Source organism: Orbicella faveolata, unplaced genomic scaffold (assembly GCF_042242905.1).
Source record: "Orbicella faveolata isolate gen_17 unplaced genomic scaffold, um_ofav_v1 contig_47, whole genome shotgun sequence".
NCBI classification, from domain to species: domain Eukaryota; kingdom Metazoa; phylum Cnidaria; class Anthozoa; order Scleractinia; family Merulinidae; genus Orbicella; species Orbicella faveolata.
In genome coordinates this window covers 16072469-16087500 of record NW_028301577.1, presented here as the reverse complement: position 1 = coordinate 16087500, position 15032 = coordinate 16072469, and the positions used below count along the sequence as shown (strand labels likewise).

Sequence of the window (15032 nt, the reverse complement as noted above, 5' to 3'; positions counted from 1 at the left end):
CTAACATCATATGTGTTTCTTTAACATAGTGAAATTTTACACTGCGAAAATAAAATAGATAAGGAGTTCTGATAACTCAACCAACAAAATCGAAATCGTTATTCGAGTCATCGTAACTTTGCTGATTATTTCTGCTGTATTCACATATTGTCAGCTAAGCTTTTTATATGTCCTCAAACAGTTATCAATCTTAAACATATTTAAAATCTAGAGATATTATATGAGTTCGATGTACGTTTTCACACGAAACTGCGGAAGTCCAATTTGTCATGTTTTACTGACTGTACAAAACACGCATCGGCGGGCGCTCTTATTAATCGACAACGGACAATTTGTTGGATTTTTACAAAACTGAGCAGCATCTACAGACATAAACTTATTGGGGCCTGGATGAAACATCAAACGTTGCTTACAATTCAGGCGAAACTCCAACTTGCAATTATTTTTGTTTTTACTTTTCGGTCGAGATATACTCTGGCGAAATCCTCGCTAGCGTACGCGAGAGGCAAGAGGAGGGAAACTTTGAAGTCCTGAAACGCTGCTATATCCAAATATATCCCACTAGTTTTTTGCTGTGTTATGGAAAAGCTGTTAATCTTTAACATATCTGAAACTTTGAGTGGAGTAATGTGAAGCTCTTGTAAAAGAAGCAGCGGAACCCAACTCCCTCAGTAATATAAATATTACTTCACTCAAACTGGAGCAGCTTACGACGAAAATACTGAAGCAAAATTCCAACAGACATAAACGTATTGAGTTGTGCGCCAAAAGTATCAAACATTTCGGGAATTTCGGACGCGATTTCCCCGCGCTACCCCGCGCAAAAATCCTCGCAGCATGAACGCGCGTGTGCCGCACACGATGGCGCAATTTGTTCTAAAAATAGAAAAATTGTCCCATATCATAGGGACAGCCCCAATTTAACAAATTGACGTCGGTTTTTTATGCGTCTGTCCTCTTATTGATGATAAATTGCGTCATAACATTGTCAAAGTGGCTGTGGAACTACAAGCCGCAGGCGAGTGGTTCCGCAGCAAACTTTGACAATGTTATGATGAAATTTATCATCAATAAGAGTACAGACGCATAAAAAAACCGACGTCAATTTGTTTTTCACAATAACAAGACCCCAAAATGGTTAAATGCTGGGAATAAATGAGGGAAAAGACGCCGTAAACTTGCCGTAAACAAAGATAAGTGAATTTTATTCAAAATGACGCGAACATTGTCAATAGCTTTTCTCGCTTTTTGATCGGCTACCATAAAGTCCACAAAATCTCATTGGTTAAAAAGGTGACAGTTTGACAGCTGAAAGTTGAACTTGAAAGCTTTCATAAATTAAAATTTTATCCGTCTGTTTTCTTATTGATGATAAAAATGAGCCAATCAGCGGGCGAGAAATTAGACAGTTATTGTAAAAACTAGAAATGGCACGCGCTTACGGTCTCCGTCCGTCATCCTTAACCATGTCGATGATGGTGTGAATCTCTTCAGCGGCAGCCAATCAGTCCTTCAGAAGAATCCTCGCTCTCATGGAGAAACTGGTTTCTTGTATTGTAATGATGTAGTGAACAAAAATACCAATGATCGTGAAATATGATTTCATTAAACATGATCAGCACTATACTCAACCTTGGAAACTGTTATCGTAAAAAACGGGGGAGGGGAGGCTAACTCGAGAGGCACTTATTTCTAATTTCAGCTGATATTCGGGGGCGCTTATTCTAATGGGGCACTAATTCGAGGATTAACGGTACTATACAGCACTATATCCATAACCGACAAGCACCACAAATCAGTGTAACCATTTCAATCTTACCTCTGACTGTGGCCAGCTCTCCGTCTGGATGCGCCATTGCCTGGAACGCAGTGGGTGAGACACAGATTGGCATGCTTAGCTTCTGACCCAGGACTGTGACAGAAATGTCTTGTTCGGCAACGTTCCGTAGCATTCGTGGTCGTAGTTTAAGCCTGTAGCAAGCAAAATGGACTGTTCAATAAAAAAAGATCCACTCCAATTTTAATAGCATAATGTCTTTGAAAGCAAAAATGACAAGCAGGTAAATAAATCTAGCACGCCAATACTTTGAAATCGTGAACTCTATAAAGTGCTATGCCATACATGTTAGACTATCGAGACAAAAGCAGCTGTTGTGAACATTGTTTGTAAAAAGGCAGCTACACATGTTCAGCAATGGATTCAGAAAGGAAATGACATTTAAGAATGAAGAGACAGCCTCAGAGACAGTGTCGTGCACGAGGGAGAGCGAAATACACCAGAAAATGTGTGGGATGGGCACACTATGTGGAGTGTAGTAGTCTGCGTGGCAGGCGTTAGAATGGGAGGGAAACATGGAAACTAGAAGATAGAAGCGGTCGATCGCGCTTCGCGCTTCTAGTTTCTCCCTCTCCCACGCCTTTTAATGCCTGCCACACGCGGAGTGGGAAAAACGAAACCAGAAACTGCAAGGGACCCCATACGATAAACGCTGCCAACGTAGGATCTACAAGAGATCTGATCAGCCAAAAAATTGTATGAAGACAAACAATAGACTGCAAGGCTGATACTACGTGAAAAACGTTTCGAGACACCAACATGACAAGAACCGATAAAGTAGGATCGCAACAGTGGACAGCTGTTTCGCCCTTCTTGGGGCTCGTCAGCACTGTGTAGCGAAGGTATGTAACGCCAGCCCAACAGCCAATGCACATAAATTGCAAAATGACCCGTTTACTATATCAAGTTCCGTACTTTGAACTCACTTGCGCCCCGAAACACGCGTTGCCACATCACGTGTTTCGGGGGGCAAAGAGACAAAGTGTCAAGATTGGTGTCTCGAAAAGCAAAAGAATAAATGTGGCTGGACAAGGCCAGCCTAAACATTTAAACATTCAACCGCATGGCCAGTACCATGCTTTGAAAACGCAGCGTATTGGTTATTATATTATCGGAAAAACGAAGATCGAACTAAGGGACATAAAATCGGAGAGGCTTTTTTGTCCTTTACTCTCTTTTCCACTAAGAGCACTACTTTCCTTTGCCTGTTTCCCTATCAGGTAGCCAAACATGTCAGTCGTTTTCTACTCTCCCAACCCAAACCACAGGGGCCCATACAAGTGGCGTGTCTTTTTGTATGTTCGAAATATAGAGAAATGTAGGGGAGTATTAAAGAGTCTTAATATCGTAAACTGATATCGAGTAATGTCCATGTTAAAGCTCAAAATAAACGTAAATCTACCTCAGTTGTTGTGTATTGTCGTTTCTATGGTTGGCCATTCGTTTCAAAATTACGACAGGGTATACGCGGGTTTTTCTGCCGCGTATACTTGTTTACATACGTTACGTATGGGCTTTAAGCAAAGATGACCGTTTAAATCTTGTATATACGCATTTTGAAAGGGCCACATATTTGCGTAAATTCAAGCGCGGGAATATGCGAAATGAATGCCCAAACATACGCGTCCTACAAGGACCCATATATACGCGTGCTAAAATGCGCGCATATGCGGGTCTCGTAAATTACGTTTTATATGCCAGCACGAAATGTGCCTGTTTAAGAGAATGGCTGTTCGTGTATGATAGCAATGAAAATACCCTGTCTCCGCCGAAAATAACGTCGCTATGTTTCTACAAAGAATGACTGCTCTGAAGCGTGAGAGAGCTCGCTCCGCTAGCGCATCAGCGAAAACTTTGAATCGTTTGGAACAGGCTCAACTGGAAAAGCCGAAACATGGTAATTTGGCTAGATTGCAGAATACCGGGCCACCATTTACATCTCATTGAACTGAATATGAATGGTTCCTTTGTTTCTATATGCTTCCTTCTTAGAAGCTTTGAGGGATATGTTAATAAGTGGCCCGCAAAATAGCTCCGGTAATTTCTTTATTCGCCAGAAGGATGACTACCATTTTTTGACTTCATCTGTGATCTGTTTATACTAAACAGAGGCACGGCAACCTCGAATCTATTTGTTGTGTGAGTCACGTAACGTATCAAGTCGTAGTTGAAAGAAGGGAGCTCTTCTGAAAGAAGGGAACCATGAAACAAGGAAATCAAATCCACAGGAAAATAGTGGACTTTGTCATATCTGTATGTAAAAATTCATTTGTCAAACTAAGAACAATGATTTTGGCAATAGGCAAAAGTTGAAAGGCAGCTCACGAAATCAGCGTCGAACGCTCACTCACAATCTTTGATTGCTGCTATTATAATGTTAAATCAAGCGAGATCCTAGGAACCGTAAGCCTCGACTGTTTGCCTCGTTCTTCACCATGTAACTATATTCGACGGATAAAAAAATTGGATTAATGCGGGCTAAATATTATAATTAGACATCATACCTGAACTAAAAATATATTTTGCTATTGAAGACGTGACAAAATACCTCTTAAAAGCCTGTCGGTTTTCGTGCAGTGAAACATCGTCGCCAGATCCCGTTGAATAATAATCAGAGGCGTTCTTGTCCAAATGTGTAGCAGCATATTTTTCTAGGTCATCCAGTGTAACAAGGTCTCTGAAGTCTGCCATCTTCTAAATTGTGCAGTTGGTCAAGGACTTGCCTGCGAACAGGCTCCCGCCGTGGTCACGCAATGATGATTACCATAAAAGCATAAACAGATAAATTACAAATGGAAATATATAGTTCCGCTTCCTGATTGGTCCTTAGTACAAAAGGCGTATGTTGTTTGACGACCATAGCGAAGGAGACAAGGATGATAGTTTTTAACATTTGAAAAAAAATTTTGCAGCTTTTTAACCGGTCTTCCCAACGAGCTTCGGAAATTTATTCTCCTAGACTACAATTTTAAGGTATGTGATTTTTACACTACGTACCTACTAAAAGCGGACGTGGTTGCTGACCATAAGGATCGTGGTTAGCCATTCTGATCAACGTGAGGGCGATGAGGGCGCGTGGAAATTGCATTGCGAGAATGACTTTGTTTTCTCAAGAATTGAAAACACAAGAAGTTGTCACGTGCGTTTGTACCCGTGCATTATTAAGGTATGATACAAGCTTAAATTTTCAGAATAAGACGTAAGTAAGCTCCATCCTAAATAGTTGTGACTGCCCGGCATGGTCAGTTGAACCCATGGATTGATTTCGATTGAGTTTGGCAATCCAACGAAATCGAAGCGTCTTCGGCGTCGGTGTACTTATCAATCCACTTATGTGATAATCCTTTGATCTTGCTCTCCATATATATAGTTTTTGCTTTCAAACTTTCAGTAACCACTACCAGACACCCCTGGGATCAGAAAAATGTCCTCGCTTTTAAATTAGGAGAGTTGATATGGCAGGGTTTAAATGTAGTAAGTTGCTGGGTCCATGATTAAGTGTCCACCTAGGGGAGGTGTCTGTCTTTATTAGGTGTCTGTTAGCTGAGGTTCTACTGTATAACTCTCCAATAACTGTCATTCTATTTGCAACTAGATCTTTGGCAAGCAATGATGTTGCATTGCACCAGATTAATTGTTTTCCACTGGGGTCATTTACACCTGGGTCTTCACTAGCTACTCACCAAATGCAGATTACTTTTGGCAGTGATCAATACCAATTATTTTTTCAGTACAAAATACAGACTGCAGACCAGGTGCAAAATGCAGACTAGGTACAAATGGAAACTGCAGCCTGGGTACAAAATGGAGACTAAGGCCCAGTTCAGACGTCGTGCTTCTGCCGTGCTGAACTAAATTGCAATTAGGTTCGACTGTAGCACGGTAGGAAAACAACTCTGATTCAGACGTCGTGACAGAGTCGAACCAAATTCAGGATATATTGATGCCTCATAACAATTCTCCTCTTAACTCCCCGTAGGAACGCAATTCCGCCAAAATACATTAATATAATTTATGAATTTTGTTTAGCGCGGCAGAAGCACGACGTTTGAATCGCTGCTGTGCCAGAGTTGTGTAGCACGGCTGAGCTTGTTGAACTTAATTGCTTGCCGAACTTAATTCAAAAGTTTGATTCAGATGCCGTGCTTCTGCCGTGCTTTTGTCGAACTTAATTCCTGAATTTAGTTCGGCATGGCAGAAGCACGACGTCTGAACTGGGCCTGAGAATAGAAACTGTTTTTTCATCCAATACCTGATAACATGTCATCCTCAATTTAACTTACCCAGTGTCACGCAATTGCTTTCCACAACATTTTTGGGGATATTCTTTGCCTGTTCCTTCAATATTTTGTTTTTATCAAAGAGGCCAGGCTATACTCATTCTTAAATATAATTCCAAACCTTTGTATTCTTCTCACTTTACATGCAAGATGCCAGTATTTCATTTAAAAAAAACCATGTTATATTCAACAAATAAATGAGTGACCACACGAGTTTGAACATGGTCCAGACTGTAACCAAAACTGTTCCTTTGTCTTCATGTATTTTCAGTGTTCAAGCCAAGGGTGAATACACAATGGATTTTACATGTTTTAAAACATTTGTGCAGTCACCTAACATATACGAAGACAGTAGTTGCCCCACATGCAAATATTGTTATGTGTTGTCACTTTAAATACTGACATTACCTACGTAATGTGAGAAGTCAGAAGGCTATGAAGGGTGGAGTTCTATTTAAGAACGACTGTTTTCTTGTTAAAGACAAAATATATGAAGAATGAGGCCACAAATATTTCACAATGATGCAGTTGTTTGTGAAAGATGAAAGCAGAAAGGTGACATGTTATCACGTATCGGACAAAGAAAAGTGTTCATTTTTTTCTGTGGAATTTTCGTATCTGGCTGTTACATATTTTTTTATTCTAAGAGCAATATTTAGGAAAAAGCAAATTCATTTGCAAGGTTGTTTGTATTATTGAAAGGTTTTTCTCAGTAAATTAAAATTGCAAATGAGAAAACTTACAAGCTACAACCGTGGACGTATTGTCTTGAAAATTTCCCCCGTGCCCCCGTTCAATGTTGGAGATACCAGCGCAATCGATGGACACGAATTTCTACCCCAACATTGAACTGGGGGGAAGGAGGAATTTTTCCAACATTTGAGACCAAGGTTGTAGGCTATTATCAGGAAGAAAACAGAAACACCAATGAATTACTGTTAAGACAATTGCTGATACAATTCTACCTCTCGCGAGTCAAAGGCAGAGGGGTAAGCACCCAAACACCCTGGTGTTTTTGTTGACATATTCAAGTTTCTTGCATGATTGGCCATACCACTCATCTTTTTCAGCCAATTATGAGCATCATTAAATCAAAAACACATAACACTTACAGTAATGTATGTAATAGGTTTGGCACATAAGAATGACGCACAAATCAGCTGCCGTTCCAGTGTCGAATGATGTGACAGACTCTGCCGAACTTAACATTGTTGGTCATACTTAATTAAAATTGCACACGAGGAAAGCTGTATTTCGAACAGGTCTAAAAACTTTCTTAGAACAAAGGCACAATATATCTGAATGAGAATTATCAGTAATTTACAGGGCATGTTAATCATACTGCTATGTCTGTTTCAATCTATTATTATCTGCAGTGACATAGACCTATTGAAGTATGAGGACCACCATCAACAAGAAAAAACTTTAAAAGGAGAACATGAGCTCATGTTTGCTGAGGTAAGCTCTATGTTGATGCTGCACCAATGCACCACAATCTTTCTTGCTATAATAAAAGTAATATTTGTCTTAAAATAAAGTGCAAATTCTGGATTGGTTACCCTGAGTACCAGAGGTTTTTTCTCACGCGTGGCAGACAAAAATACTTCGCTGTGTGTGATGGTGGATATTACAGGCTTGTTTCTGAAAATGCTCAAGAACTGAAAATCTTCGAAAGAATCCCGATACTTTTCACTCTCGAGGACGACAATCTGTATGTCACGCGTTCTTTATAAGAGGTGCTACTGACGGATCAAAAAATTCAAAGCGACTGTCAAAGAAGTCGCAAATTTAAACTGAGAATATTACAAAAAAGAATCTTGTCTGTTGGAAAGGAGAAGCTACAAATGGTGAAAATACACCTTCAAAATGCTGTTCCAGGCAAAACCACCAAAACATCCTGGCTGTGAATAAAATTTGCAATTCCATCCCTTTGCTTGGCACTTTAAAGTTGTCAACACCGTTGAACGTTTTGAGCAACTTTTGTTGTGTCTTTGTCCAGATCTTGATCTTTCAGAAACCTTTCAGCATGCTATCAAACATCAACCTCAAAATGCACCTTCCACGATCATCACATCACCAAGCATCATCATCGCAGCATTCTGTCAGGTTACCCCTAGCCCTGGCCTACAGTTTTTCAGCACCTATTTGTACTCTGTGGTGGAGAGAACCATGGCAAAAGTCCAGGGTCCTGCCCAAGAACAAAATGCAATGAGTGTCACAATTCTAACAAAAACTTTGTAATATTTTTTAGGATGGAGAAAAAGATCAATCCGCCTGTCATTTAACCAATCCTTGTCAAACAGTAGTTGTCTCCAAGTCAACATGCCTTCATGAAATGGATGAACCAGATGTGGAAATCTCACAAGAGCTAGAAATGATGAAAAAAATGGGTTTACCAACTTCCTTTTTCAGGTCTCCTTGTGACCTTGACCTGGAGAAAGAGGTTTGTGCTTTTTATTGCTTTGAGCACATTAATTGTCACATGAACTTCAGTTGCTTACTCTTTGGGAAAACATGGGTCATTCTTGAGTCAGTAATTCTTTGTTAAGTAATGATTGATTTTTCACAGTAAGTTGCATCTTGGCAGTCTCAAGAGTTAATTTTCAGGTAGAATTTACAAGGACATATCTATGATGTTGTGTTTGATAGAGTTAGAAAATTGTGATTCAAAACTTCAAGTTCTGTGGCAAATAGTTTCTGATTTCTTAGTAGACTTAAATGTATGACAACATTGACAAGGTTACTTGGTAATAGTATCATTTCCATGCTTTTTTCCGTTAAAAACTTATCTTGGTGTGTGTTGGAACCAGTAAGATCAAGGTTGAGAACTCTAGAGTATTTTAGTGTTATTTTGATAACTAATCATGTGGTGTAGTGTCTTCATGTCCTGATATTTATCATTTTTCCACACCTCACTTGTCCCCTAAATATAGGCCCAAATTAAAGTCACTTAGCTTTGAGTTTATGCTACGTAAACAGGATCAAATAAAATTCAATTGTAATTTCTATCAATTGTCATTGTATTTTTTGCAATTACTGCCTAATTCTCGTGTGCTGATTGGCTCAGTTTTATCATCAATAAGAGTACTGACGGATAAAATTTTCATTTACGCAAGCTTTCAAGTTCAACTTTCAGCTGTCAAACTGTCAACTTTTTAACCAATGAGATTTTATGGACTTTTTTAAGTAGCCAATCAAGAGGCAAGAAAAGGTATTGACAATGTTCGCGTCTTTTGAATCAAATTCACTTATCTTTGTTTAAGGCAAGTTTACGGCGTCTTTTCCCCTCATTTATTCCCGGCATTTGACCATTTTGGGGTCTTGTTAATTGTAAAAAACAAATTGACATCAGTTTTTTATGTGTCTGTCCTCTTATTGATGATAAATTTCGTCATAATATTGTCAAAGTTTACTGCGGAACCACTCGCCTGCGGCTCGTGGTTCCACAGCCACTTTGACAATGTTATGATACAATTTATCGTCAATAAGAGGACAGCGCATAAAAAACCGACGTCAATTTGTTAAGTGTTCCATGAAGTTCTTCAAATTACAGATCAATTAGACTCATTTTTCGCATGTAGTCTCATTTAACTTTGCGTTTGTAGCTTGTCCCATGCAAGGATGCCAAAAAACGGGGAAAGATAAAGAAAAGAAAACGGAATGGCTTAGCAAGTTCAAAACCAATTTTCAAGGATATAACAGACAGTATCGTGTATGAGACGGGAACGCCACTTGACCATGATGCAATTGAACCAGACAACCTTTCTTCAAAGTCAGAAACCTCCAATGAATATACAGATTTGTGTACGTCATTAGTAAGTAATGAAAATCATGGAGATTGCAGAACTAGCAATTCAGAACAACATACTACAGTGCTGGATTCTTGTTCAAGCCCACGTTTTGAAAATCCCTCTCAAAGGGAACACGTTTCTTTTAAAGTCACGGACAGAGCTAGTTTAGATGAGAACAAGGGTCTCCTGGGGAAGGAGAATGTCACTATACGATCTTCAAGTGAAACAGCGAAACAAGAAATTAGTGATGAAAATATTCATTCACGAAGTGCATCTGCCCTGGACTTGGAAATGTCAAATGTTGATCAAAAGAGTAAGGACTGCTACGAGTGCGTCTCCATGGGCAACACACGCCAGCAAGATATTAGTGTGTCAGGAATTCAAAAACATGGACTTGCGACTTCCCAAAACCTGTCTGCCTTTGAGGTAAACACATTCGAATCGAATGGAAGTAAAAATATTGAGCCGAACAGTGGGGCAGCTGGGAGTTCTTTTATAAGCCTGCCAGGCCAAGGAGGGACAAATGCAAAGCTACGAACTGCACCCGTTTGTGATGTTAGAAGTGACGATGTTATTGAGCTACGCTATTCAGAGCGGCAACAGCACCAAGTTATATTCGCGAAAGCCAATTTTACCAGCCAAATGACTACAAATCAAGATCAGGAAGAAACGCATTCTCAGAATGTTTCCACCGTCAAGAAAGCGAGTGACTCAGAAGGCAGTGAAAACCTCTCAGCTGAAGGAATCGATGCTGAACTGAAATGTCTTGCTCTTGATAACACTGGTGAAAGGAAACGTACCTCTAGCAATGCTGTCACTGGTCAGAACGGTAACCACGCCAAAGGTTGGGAGGACTACTGGAAGATGTATGGCTTCTCCTTGGTGTGGGAAAGCTGGAAAAACCTCTACCCTCAGTTTACTGGTGTTCCCACAGATCTTGACACTGGCTCAGTTCTTGACAATAGTTTAAAGAAATCTGAAGAATTAGTTAATGATCTCGCAGAGGAGACAAACCCTCCATCACACAGAGACGAAAATGTGTTGATAGAAATGTTGTCCTGCAGTGGTGAGGAGGAACAAGTGTTGGCTGGTAAAGATATCAGGTTAGACAATGATGTTGTGAGTGAAAAAAGCCACGAGACCCGAAAAGCAACTTCTGTTTTAAGCGATTGTCATACTTACGCAGTAGAGCAACAAACAGGCAAGATCTCTGAGCTCTCAGAACACGCCAGTGAATCTGCACTGGTGAACGACAGACTCGTAGAATATCACAAAGAGGAAATTCTCTGTGACTTCCAACTTGACGGTAAAATGAACACTGCATGCAAGAGTTCATCACCAAGTTCTACCTCTGACACTGTAACGACAGAAGAAGTCAATATGCTTTGGGAACACAATTACTGGGAAGTATATTGGTATTACTATGAGCAATACAACTATTGGTGCAGCCAAGGGTATACTTTTGAGGGCGATTTAGAAAGCTCTGCACGTGACCCCAGCAGGTATGGTACAGACAGTACAGCACAGCAGGGTGTTGTTTCGTACGGATCGGGGAAAAAGCCAGCGAAAAAGACGAAGAAGAAGGATAGGAAGAGTGCAAATAGACAGAAAACAGAAACATCGAGAAACATCGTACTACAAGCACGTGGAGTTTCCAGTGGAAACAGTGAAACGTATGATGGAAATGAGCCACCTCCAGAAGAGGCAAGTAAAAAGTTGAAAAGGGCGCACGAGTTGGATGTGGAGGAACAGAATGCTTTGTCTCTGGAGAGAGCATATGAACTAATGGGATTCAAGGTCTCACGCAAATCACCAGTTGAAGACTCCAGCTATTCAGACCAACCCAGGTTCTGTGGTGGAAAGGTAGAACTCTGCTTAGGAGAGCTTGATTCCAAGAACAAGTACCTCGATATGCACCAGATACCTAAAGTGTCCGGGTCGAAAGGAGTACATCTTAGATTTCAGGATGACGAAGAAACACAAGAAGATGGAATACAAACCTCAACTCAGGAAGGTTTAAATTCAACAAGGCATTTCGTTCAGGAAGAATCAGTGGATGAATCACAAGAGCCGTGTACACTCAGAAAGGTCAAGGAATTCATGACTGACGCAAGGGCGTGCAGTGAATCAAAGCCAAATAGTAAGACTTACTCAGAATCTGTTGAAAACGCGTTGGTTCAAACTCAGAGATATGAAGCATCAGAAAACCAGAATTTTGCCCGGTATTTCCCAAATGGTCACCAGACAGTCGCATTGAAACAGGAGGCCATCACACATCCCCAGCAAGACCCTGACATTGCTAAGTACTGGGCTCAGAGGTACCGCCTATTTTCTCGATTTGACGACGGTATCAAAATGGACAAAGAAGGATGGTTCTCCGTGACACCCGAGCGCATAGCAAAGCATATCGCGGAAAGGTGCCGTTGTGATTTAATCATTGATGCTTTCTGTGGCGTTGGTGGAAACGCGATTCAGTTTGCTTTTACATGCGAACGTGTGATAGCAATTGATATTGACCCGGTTAAAATCACTCTTGCGCACCACAACGCAACTGTTTATGGAGTTGAAGATCGCATCGAATTCATTGTTGGAGACTACATGAAGTTAATTCCACACTTGAAGGCTGATGTTGTGTTTCTGAGTCCACCATGGGGTGGACCAGACTATGTCAGTGCAGAAGTGTTCGATATCAAAACCATGATAACATTGGATGGCGTTCACGTTTTTGAAGAAACTAAATCCATAACAGAGAACATTACTTATTTTATGCCTCGCAATGCAGATGTTGAGCAGTTATCTCTCCTTGCTTCACCAAATGGAAATGTGGAAATTGAACAGAACTTTCTTAACAAAAAGCTGAAGACAATTACAGCATACTATGGGGGACTAGTGGAAGTTTAAATGAAACGTTATTTTAGTCTGGGGATCTAAGTATGGCAGGAAAGCTTGGAAACAAACTTTTTTAGACCTTTTTTAGTGTTAAAGGCTCCTTAGGATCATCTTTTGTTAACTTGCTGTATTTTGTCCTTAAACCTACTTTGTATTTTCTCCAAGTAGCGACTAATGAATTAGCAGCTTATGAAGGCGACATTAATGTGCTCTTATGTTCAGTTCGATGCGTTTTTCCTCATCGGAGATATGTGTGGGTCTTTGACCAGATAAGCGGATAAGGTCATTGTAAGAACATGCAATCGGAAAATGGATCGACCAGTGGTTGAAACCATTAGCATCTGCCGCAATAACATTTTATTTTATCTTATTTTGTTCTGCGCGAGCTGTCTTGAGTTATTAAGTTCGGCGCATCTTGACGAATCTAAAGGGAGTGATCTTGACGGCAAACCTGGATGGACATGGTTCAAATGGGAAATAAAGCAGCCTCCTCTAGCAGGCTCTTCACACATTTGCTGTGAACATAGAGAACGAGCGCGAAGCCTCAAGCGCGTGCCCATTTTTTTAAACAGGCGTCTGGATACGAGCTTAAAGCGTCGAAGATTGATGTCTATGTTTTGTAGAGGTATCTGTTAGGATGGAAATTTTCAAAAAGTATTTAAAACGGTTTAGGAGTTCACTTTTCTCGTAGAATTCATAACAAAAGGTGGGCAGGTGTGCAAATAAATACAATAACGCGATGGAACACTCTCAAACTCATTAATAATTCATCAAGTTAAAACAAAGAAAATCACAACGTGAAAGAGGTTTGGATACCTGGTCTTAATTAGCATAGATTTTGACGATTTTACTCCTTCGTTTACTCCTTAGTTTTTGTTTCGATTGAGAAGATATATCAAACACTCGAGACAGTGTTTCATCGGCTATCCAAACACTCTGCGCGTCGTATTTTCAACTCTCTTCTCGGTGTTTGGATATCCCGATGAAACACTGTCTCTCGTGTTTGATATATTACATGCCTATTTATCATTCACAAACACAGGTCAGATTCTAATTACTGTAGCTGCACTTTGTTTGGTAAAGCCGTCTTCTCTTGGTAATTACTTAGCAAATTCCATATACATCACCCCAACAAGGAAAGGTTCTAACAATGGGTTAAATGTGCATGTTGCGAGCCGTGAACATGACGTGACATTGCGTTTTGTATGGGAATAATCATATAGTTACTACTAGGAAAAGAAATACAGTAGAATCGACTCATCGCCCGCAAACTAGCAAGGAAACGTGCCGACTCGAAGCACGCAGTGTCATGTGGATCACGGCGCCCAGGGAAAATAAGAAACACCGCCGCGAGGACAACACTGCAGGCGGCTGTACAGAAGCTACGACAAAATTAAACAACACTTGATCTATCGCGGGCTATAAAGGGGGCTTGTGATGGCTGTTTTGTAATACATGTACCGCAAACTGCCGCGTATATGCCTCCCCCTGCAATATAGGCCCATTTCCTTGTAAACTAAAAACTGCATCCGGTTTTAAGCCCCCCCCCCCCCCCCCGGACATGAGCCCCTCTCTAGCTTTCCTTGTTTTGGCGACGTTTTATTACAGTAAATGAAAAAATTGTTTAGAAAACAGCTATAACTCGTTTCGAAACGGTTTTTTATATTCCGGTTTTGAGCCCCCTCGGATAAATAAGCCCCTCCATTTATAAGCCCATCTAAAAGCCCTTGCGAAGTTGTGTATGGCCAGGGCTTACCTTGAAAGCCGCAGTTTACGGTAAGGACAGCATTTTGAGCCGAAAAAGGCGAAGAAAGAGAGCTAAAGAATCTGAAACGTCATGAGCTGATCCTCCGAAACCTAGAATTTCTCTTTCCATGATGGTATAAGATCTCGAACATAAACGAGCGTATAATCTTCGGTTTGAATTTGGATGGCGAGGAATGGCAGTTCAACGCCTTAGTTCTCCCACGTTTTTTATCTCGCTCGCCCTCTTTTTTGCGCTCGTCGCCAGCTACCGAGAGCCTGGAACAGGCTAGAATTTGGAATTTGCAGGGTTTGAAATGAAAATCCATTTTGTCCTTTGTTTTCTTGAGTTGCTGTCAGCTCTCATTTTCATCTGCGATCGGGTGTTCAGATTTTTCGGTGGGAGAGAGGAAAAGTAGTTATCATTTTATTATGATTATTTTTCCTCTCATCCCATCGCCGTGAAGATTGCAGGTTACTGCCATTCTGTTC

At 40.6% G+C, this 15032-nt stretch overlaps 2 protein-coding genes across 3 annotated transcripts in view; one reads left to right on the top strand and one right to left on the bottom strand.

Moving 5' to 3' along the window:
- LOC110040928 (2-Hydroxyacid oxidase 1-like) overlaps window positions 1-4620 on the bottom strand; it is an 11229-nt gene extending 6609 nt beyond the window's left edge. The window contains exons 1-2 of the mRNA XM_020746188.2: window positions 4386-4620; window positions 1820-1971 (exon numbers count right to left, since the gene is read on the bottom strand). Coding sequence (XP_020601847.2) covers window positions 1820-1971; window positions 4386-4528 — 295 coding nt within the window. The 5' untranslated portion in view covers window positions 4529-4620. The remainder of the gene's footprint in view (window positions 1-1819; window positions 1972-4385) is intronic.
- LOC110040927 (uncharacterized) lies at window positions 3551-13542 on the top strand. 2 transcript variants are annotated; one of them, XM_089280315.1, is made up of 4 exons: window positions 3551-3734; window positions 7494-7575; window positions 8369-8560; window positions 9723-13542. In XM_089280315.1, the coding sequence occupies exons 2-4, from the start codon at window positions 7564-7566 to the stop codon at window positions 12807-12809; spliced, it is 3291 nt and encodes a 1096-aa protein (XP_089136441.1). In that variant the 5' UTR covers window positions 3551-3734; window positions 7494-7563; the 3' UTR covers window positions 12810-13542. The 2 variants fall into 2 exon arrangements, with proteins under 2 accessions (XP_089136441.1, XP_020601846.1); XM_020746187.2 differs by lacking the exon at window positions 3551-3734 and adding an exon at window positions 4826-5003.
- The last annotated feature ends 1490 nt before the right edge of the window (window positions 13543-15032 follow it).